We start from the raw sequence: 8537 nt of genomic DNA on the forward strand, positions 1-8537 counted from the left end.
TTTTTTGTTTGTTTGTTTGTTTTTGGTGGAACCCGGGATTGAATTCAGGCCCTTGTGCTTGTCAAGCAAGCACTTATTCTACTGGGCTATCTCCCCAGCCCCTGTTTTTTTCTTTGAGATAGGGTCTCACTCTGTAGGCTCAGGTCAGACTCGAACTCATAGCAATTCTCCTGCCTCAGCCTTCTGAGTGCTAAGATAGGGGCAACCGACACCCACAGCACCCTGCTTCCCCTAACAACGGAGAGCGCAATCTCTCCCATCTGTCCGAAGGTGGGGGCTGTGCCTCCTGCATCGGAGCCCAGGAGTTAGGCCTTACCTTGGGGGTACCACTGGCACAAGTGTGGGTCATGTTCTCGGCCCCCTGCTTCACCTTCAGCTCCACCTGTAGCTGCCTCTGCAGGGCTTCCAGGTGCCGAGCCGTGGAGTGCTCCGCCCTCGGCCAGGGTCCTGAGGCCACAGGCTCTGTATGCAGGGAGTGTCAGGTGCAGGAAGCTGTCACCAGGCCTGAGGCCCCTCCCTCTCCTCCACCAGGGCACATGGGTGACAGGGGCATTGGGGGAGGTTTGGAGTAGCGAGGCAGCCTGCAGGCTGGAGGCCAGAACGGGGGACAGGAGCCCTTGTCTGTAGGAGCCGTTGGACTCCGCCCGCTCACCAGTCGTGCCGGGCAGCAGGACGCGGGCATGCAGCTCCCGCAGCTCGCAGTGCAGCTGCTCTAGGCGGTGGTTGGAGGACCGCAGCAGCTGTTGCACGTGGCCCAGGTGGCGGCGATCTGTAGCCACACGACGCAGGTTCTCCATGCCCTCCTTGATTTTCAGCTCCTTCTGGATGGCCCGGCGGATCACTTCTTTCTCATCTTCCAGGGGCTGCTGGCTGGGCTCACCCTGCAGAAGGACAAAGAGGAGTCACTACAACCCAGGGACAAGGTGTGGCAGCTAAGAGGGACCCATAGAGCTTGAGAAAGTCTCTACCCTCAGAGCAGCTGAGACGGCACACAACTGTTACCAGGGCTCGGAAGGCTGAGGCAGGAGGATCACTGCAAGTTCAAGCCTACCCTGGGCTACAGTGAGTTCAAGGCCCACCTGAACTACATAGTGAGACCCTGTCTCAAAAATCCAAAGCAAACAGAGAAGAAGGAGGGGAGACTGCCGTGGCTCTCCTGGTGTCAGGTGCTGGGTTGCCGTCTACAGCCCGACACCACACCGCAACCCCTCCTAGTAGGAGAAGGGCTTTGAGAATCAGGGCCTTGAGCTCCCCCTCAGGCCTAGGAGTTGTCACGATACAGGAGAAATGTGCACAGTGGCCCACAGTGGTGACACAGGGCAGAAGACTATCCCAGACACCAGCCTCTCCCCAGTAGCCACTCTGCGATCTCAGAGCCTGGGAACTGAAGTAGAAGCTTGGAAGCCAGAAAAAGCTCAGCGTGCCCAGCAGGGATTCCGCCAGGGTCACAAGGCGAAGGCAGCCAATGGCCCAAGGCCAAGGCTTGTTTCTCTGACCTCCCAATGCTACTGGGACATCCACGAGGACTGGGGAGTCACAGCCCAGGCCTCAACTCAGCTCTGGGAGGAAGTAGAAGGCTCTCTCTCTCTCTCTCTCTCTCTCTCTCTCTCTCTCTCTCTCTCTCTCTCTGTCGCAGGTCAAAGCCAGGAAGAAAACACCCGCTCTCTGGAGGCCACATTGCAAACCGGGAATCCAGGATGTCCCCTCTCAGGGAGTACAGCAGACACCCCATCTTACCTCTCGGCCTGCCATCTCCTGAGCCCAGGGGAAGAGTGGCTGCCCAGCCTGGGGGACCCCCACCTCAGGCTCTGCTGGCCCCTGCTGTCTGAGGGCTGAGGGCAAGGGCGAGGCTCAGGAAATCCTCTGACCGCCCCAGGCAAGAGGGCCAGAGCCAAGGGCCTGAACAAACAAAGATCTCAGGAGCTGGGGGCCGGCAGCAGGGGTCCTGAGTCACCCAGCTGCTCAACAGGGCGGAGGCTGCAGGAAATCGGAAAATGTGTGCGAGCAGGACTGGAAGGGCAAAGGGACTTCTTGGAGGAACAGGGAGGGAGGGAGTAGACTCAGCCCCTAGGGCTGCCTAAACCCTGGGTGGGGACACTGGCGGTGGGGTACTACACCCCCTCTGCTCGGGGTGGAACCCTGGCCACACCCACTCCACACACACACACACACACACACACACACACTCAGAGCCAGTGCACCTGTGGCTAGTTCCTGGCAAAAACCCTGGGTTCCTCCATTGGAACCCTCTGTGTACCCCCAAATTCCCACCTGGACGCTGGGCTGGGCTTCTCTGGGTGTGCAGCTCACCCTTGCTTTCGCGGGTCTGAGAAGATCCCCCAGTTGCACGGAGATTGTCCCCTCCCCACAGCGCACACCTCCTAAGCCCCCAGGCAGCTCCCGAGTGTGGAAGGGCACCCCCCCCCCATCTCTTTCTGGCTAATTCCCTTTACCCTAGAGTCCTAGATGAAAGAAGCGATTTGGGGGCGGTTCGGGGCCCACCCGGGAGGTGCACACCGCGATTCCAGACCGGTTCCTGGGCTGGCCTAACCCAAGGCTCTGAATCACCCAGGGGGCAGGAAGGACTGCCCAGGTCTGCCCCGCGAAAGCGTCACGGACAGCGACACCGAAGACCCCGACCCCAAGCCCCGCTCCCGCTCACCTGCCGCCTCGCCCCCTCCTCCATGGCGCCGCTCGGCCCCTCCTCTCGACCCCTAGGTTCCGGAAGCCCCGGCCTCAGTCAGAACTTTCAAACTTGAAACTTCCCGGGAAGCGACGCTGAGACCTGGGATCGAGCGCCCCCTCCCGAGGCCTGACGCCCGCGGGTACCGGGGTACCAGCGCCGCCTCCCGGCCGCACGGGAGAACAGCGTCCCGGGCCGCGCTCCCGAAGTCCCGGGCGCCGTCCGACACCCGAAGCTGCGCGCGACTCGGCGCCCTGCACGCGGGCGTCCTCGGTGCGACACGGATGCGCGGGGATGGGAGGGCCGAGGGGCATCTCTGCGGTCAGGCTCCCTGTTGCTGTATCCCGCCGTCCGCCGGGGTGACGGCCGCTCTCTGCTGGGGACCTCGCAGCCCGCACAGCCTGCACCCCGCTCAACACGCCGGGCTTCCTCCGCCAGGCGCTTCTCTTGGTGTCCAGCACACTGGTGTAAATGGGCGAGGAGTGCTTGGCTTTGGAGGTTAACGTCTCACCCAATTTGGCCGAAAATGACAAAGTACGAATAACCCAACTTCTCTCGGGCACATCACCTAATTCGACTGAGTTTGCTGGTTCTAAAAAGCCCATCTGGCGCTAAAGAAAGATAAACTTCATGGGGGCTGGGCAGATAGCTCAGTGGAATAAGCGCTTCCCTGGCCAGTGGAAGGCCGTCAGTTCAATCCCCGGTTCTGCAAAAATAAAAACAAAAGAAAAGAAAGATAAACTTCAGGCATTTGTAGAAAAACAGGTGCACCTTGAGACCATCATATTAAGTGAAATGAGTCAAAAGCAGGAGCTCAACTATCTCATGTGGTTTGGGTTTTTTTGTTGTTGTTGTTGTTTTGTTTTGTTTTGGTAGCACTGGGGATTGAACTCAGGACCTTGTGCTCGCCAGGCAGGCACTTATTCTCTGAGCTATCTCCGAGGCCCCTTAATGTTTTTTTCTTATATGAGAAACCTAAGGATCAAGGGCAAAATAAAAGATAACATAAAACGGAGATATTTTGCAAATGGAAAGGGAACTGAGAGTGGAGGGAGGAGGGAAAGGGACAGAAGAAGAATAAAGATGTGTTATGTGCAGGTACCAACCTGCCCCCCAGAATGTGATCATTATGTACCAAAACCATGCACTAATTTAAAAAAAAAAAAAAAAGTTTATCTGCTAGGAGAACAGACATTTACTGACTTCACTGGAAGCAGCCTTTGCCAGCGCTGAGCCAGACCACAGAAAGTCAGATGTTGACCTGCTTCAAAATGGTAATCCTCTATGCTTTCTGTTTTGTTTTGTTTTGAGACAGAGTCTTGCTGTGCAGTTCAGACTAGCATTAAGCTCACTTTGTAGCCCAGGCTAGTCTCAAACTTATAATGATTCTCCCACCTCTACTTCCCGAGGGCTGGGATTACAGGCATGCGCCATGAAGCCCAGCTCCATGCTTTAAATGATGGAACAGTTCACACCAGGACAAGAGCGTAACACACTGTGGGCTCTTTAAAGTGGGCTTAATGGGATTGGTAAAATGGCTCAGTGGTCTAAAGCACCTACTTAGAACAAGCTTAGCAAAGCACAGGGACTGCGGTTCAATCCCCCAGCACCACATGCCAGCCAGCCCTGCCCCCTGGTGGGCTGAGCTGGCCACACACACACACACACATACACAAATAAATTAAGAAATTAAAAAAATAATAAAGTGGGCTTAATGCTATTACCTATCACTTAGAAGTAACGAGACCTCAGTTTCTGGCTGCGGCTCATTAAAATACAGGAATCAAGTTCGGAGATCCCCAACTGCAGGCAGCTGCCTGCCTGTAATCCCAGCATTCATGAGGCGATGCGGGAGGATCACTGGGAGTTCTAGGCCTGGCTTCTCAGCACCGGGTCCCCCAGCCCTAAGCCCAGGCTGCTGCATTAGCTGGCTTTGCATAGTGGCTGTTAGGCCTACTGAAAATGAAGAGGAACTCTTGTGTTGTAACATCCACAGAACGCGCTGGGGCGAGTACACAGACAACCAAGCCCACCCAGGCTGTAGCCTAGGGTGACCAGATGGCTGCATTGTCTGTCTCCTGCTAGCCGGCTGTTACAGCTGGGTAGAGCCTGCCTAGAAAGCAGAGCCGAGCCCACCTTGCAGGGTGTAAAAGAACCTGTCTCCCCTGTCCAGCCACATGGCTTATTCCACCTCAGTACTGAACTGTCCTGCTACATCTAAGCCTGGGCAGAATCTGAGTGCACAGTGTCACCAGCTAATCAAACTGGCACACACTGTCTGCTTGGAAGTCCATTATTCTTTGTTCTACTCATAAAACTCTAGCCCTTTTCCTCAGAGCTGCCAGAGTACCTTGGAAGCCTTCACGCCCACAGCCATAAATTCTAAAAGGAGCGCTTAGGGGTGAGCAGAGACTCTTGAAAGTGAATGTTTACTCTTTCTTTGAAGAACTTATCAGCAGGACAAGGTGGTGTACACCAGCACTGAGAGGAGGCCAAGGCAGAGGACCACAAGCTCTGGCAACTTAAGAGATCCTGCCTCAGCACCAACAAGGGCGAGGGATGGAGTGCGGTTCCAAGGCTCTGGGGGCCCCAAACCAAAAACCTCAGTGCTTGGGGCTGGGGAGACGGCTCAGTGGAGTAAGTGCTTGCCTAACAAGTGCAAGGTCCTGAGTTCGATCCCTGGTACCACAGGGAGGAAGAAAGCAAAAAAGAGAGAGACACTAGCTAGGAAGACTTACTCTTTCTAATGAATTGTGCTTTTGTGATCACTGGTGTGCGCCACCACACCCAGTCTTTTGTGACACTAATAAAGAATTCACAGCACTAATTTTTTAAAAGGCAGAACCGTTAAGCCCACTTCTGGAAGCATGTGAGACTGAAATTAACTAATTACAAAACAGCAGTGATAAAGATTACTAAATGAATTCACGAGCACATTGGTTAGGAGTCCTCTGGTGTCTAGGAGAACCCAAGAGCCCACTGAAGCAGCCACATACTCCTTGCAGGAATGGTCCCAGTGGGTCTGGTGTACCGGAAGTCTGTCAAACATGTTCACTGAAACACTGGACAGTTCACACTCTACATTGTAACAGCCAGTGTAGTGGACGTTAAGAACTTGTTCCAGAGGTCAGTTCAGTGAACTGAGTTAGGTCTTTTTTGAGACAGTATCTTGCTGTAAACTTAGGCTAATGTTGAACTGTGTGGTCCAATATGGCCTTGAACACACTGGAATCCTCCTGCCTCAGCCTCCAGAGTGCTAGGATTACAAGTGTATAGCATGACACCCGATTTACAGTTCTTTTTTAAAGAAGTATCTTTTTGAGGCCAGGTGCAGTAGCACACATTTGTAATCCAGCATTTGGGAAGCTGAGACAGGAGGATTGTTACAAGTTCGAGACCAGCCTGGGCTACGAAGTGAGTTCAAGGCCAGCCTGAACTGTATAGTGAGACCCTGTCTCCAAAACGACCAAAAAAAAAAAGTTATCTTTTTTTAAAAATTATTGGAGTCAGGCATGGGGGTGTGCATCTGTGATATCAGCACAGTAGGCTGAGACAAGAGGATTGCCCCAAGTTCAAAGTCACCTTCAGCTACATAGCAAGCTCAAAATTAGCCTGAATTACAGTGAGACCCTTTTTCAAAGTAAATTAGTGTTAAAATTATTGGAGAAGTGATTTGAACTATAGAGATGGCCTGTTTTGAAACTAAATCAGACACCTTGACCCCCACAGCTTTGGGAGAGCACCGAGTAGCTCAGCAGGATGAGCTCAACAGCAGACAGCGCCCAGCTTTTCTCTGCAAAGCAGGCCTCCAAGATGTGCTACCCACCCACCCCATCCACTCCCCAGGGCAGCTCAAGAGCTCTCCACTGGGCGCGCAGGGCTCAGGAAGCCACACGGCCATTTTAATTTTCTCACAGCTCAGCCCACTTCATGCCTAAGTTTCAACCCATCCCCAAATTGACCGAGCTGGAGCTTGTATCAGCTATTTGGGAGATGAAGCGCGTACTGCTTGGGGCCAGTTGAAGGCCACCCTTGACAACAGCATAACTCCAGCAAAGAATGTCACATGTGATCAGATCTGACATAGCTGTGGCTTTGTGGAATATCAGTCCCAATGACTTTTTCCTGGGGAAGTAAACCCCTTTGCGACAGGGTCTCGCTACAGTCCAGGCTGGCCTTAAAGACGAGGCAATCTTGCTGTCTCTGCATCCAATGGTTATAGGACTGCACCATCAAAAATTCTAACTTGGGGGGCTGGTGAGATGGCTCAGTGGTCTAAAGCACCTACTTGGAACAAGCTTAGCAAAGCAAAGCACAGGGACCGCGGTTCAATCCCCCAGCACCACATGCCAGCCAGCCCCGCCCCGCCCCCTGGTGGGCTGAGCTGGCCACACACACACACACACACACACACACACACACACTTTATTTAAAAAAAAAATTCTAACTAGGGAAGCTGTCAGGAGGTACGAGCCTGTGTAAATTCCAAACCGTAGCTTCGAAAGAAAAATTACACACAAAGCAGTTCCATCCTTTTTTGTAGCTGAACCTATGCTAGATTTTGTAGTTACTAACTAACCCCCCTACCCATCTCTTAGATCAAATCCAAAAGCGAAGTAACAGGACTGGGGAAGATAGTTCAGTGGAATAAGTGCTTGCCTGCTAAGTGCAAGGTCCCGAGTTGAATCCTTGGTACCACCAAAAAAATAACAAAAGCAAGTAACATTCCTGTGCAAAACAAGAATGACTTCAATCCATCATCTTTATGTTCCTTTATTGGAGCACAATTCCTGACCAGTATACAGTGATGAGCTCACTAAACAGAGACCTGTGCAGAAATCACACACTATCCATCTAGATAGGTTAGGGTTACACTTTGCCTTTTGATGGAATAATTCAATTTAGTTTCATACATCAAAAAACTGAATTTAACTAGGCTGTCCATTAATTTCCTCAGAAAGTGGCACTTAATTTCAGCTCTTACAGAAGTGAAAAGGTTATGCATTAAAGGAAGCCTCTCAAAAGGCAACCCCACATGGTGGCTCTGAGGAGTCCACCGCCCCGTCCTACCCAGGTTCTCAGTGGTGTCTCGGTCCCCTCCTAGACCACTGGGGCTCGAGCCAAAAGCACTCCTAACCCCTGGAGCACCCCTTCCTCCCCCAGCACACAGCAGCAGCCGCTGCCCACACAGGCAGAGCACCAGAGCACCAGGCCTGCGCCACACCTGGGCACGGAGGGCCACTCTAAAAGCTGCCGATTGAAGATTAAGAGCACAACTTGGAACACAGTTTGGACCCTGGTACCTCAAATGACATTTTCAGCAATCACTGGCAACTGCACCAATTCCCAGCTGTTGAGACATTAAGACATTAATTCAAATCCCTTTATCTCCATCTATATAGCCCTGAGGTCATCCTGGAAAGCGCGTTATCAAAAAATACGGAGTTAGACAACAAAGTCTGACGGGGGTTGTTACAAGCCCAATTTGGGAGGCCCTGGGGTACACCTATGTGAGAGAAAACATCAAACCCTTTGTGTACACATGTAGTTTTATTGTAACAAAGCAACTTGTACACTTTGAACGTTTAAAACTGCGCATCACCTTTTCCTTTCCAGTGAAAACAAAGTAAGAATTTAAAAATAAACCAACAAAATTACAATAGAGAATGTCAATTCCAAATAAGACCCTACAGGTTCTGCTGATTCTCCCATTGAGTGGCAGGGCTCAAGTCATCATTAAGAGAATTTTATTTTAAAAGTGTCATCTTAAACTGCAAGGATGTCTGTTAACATCACAATTAAACATGCCAAAGGAGAAGCCATGTTGTCAAATGCCCGCTTAACCCACCCAAAC

At 52.1% G+C, this 8537-nt stretch overlaps 1 protein-coding gene across 3 annotated transcripts in view; it reads right to left on the reverse strand.

Moving 5' to 3' along the window:
• The window catches only part of Pkn3 (protein kinase N3), a 9758-nt gene extending 6990 nt beyond the window's left edge, over positions 1-2768 (reverse strand). For 2 of the 3 annotated variants that reach the window (XM_004640476.2, XM_023700325.1), the window contains exons 1-3: positions 2663-2768; positions 653-881; positions 317-462 (exon numbers count right to left, since the gene is read on the reverse strand). In XM_004640476.2, the coding sequence (XP_004640533.1) occupies positions 317-462; positions 653-881; positions 2663-2686 (399 nt within the window). In that variant the 5' untranslated portion in view covers positions 2687-2768. Of the gene's footprint in view, positions 1-316; positions 463-652; positions 882-1737; positions 1817-2662 lie in introns of those variants that run through there. The other variant, XM_023700326.1, reaches the window with a different exon arrangement.
• Positions 2769-8537: the final 5769 nt, after the last annotated feature.

Source organism: Octodon degus, unplaced genomic scaffold (assembly GCF_000260255.1).
Source record: "Octodon degus isolate 3935 unplaced genomic scaffold, OctDeg1.0 scaffold00123, whole genome shotgun sequence".
Classification (NCBI taxonomy): Eukaryota; Metazoa; Chordata; class Mammalia; order Rodentia; family Octodontidae; genus Octodon; species Octodon degus.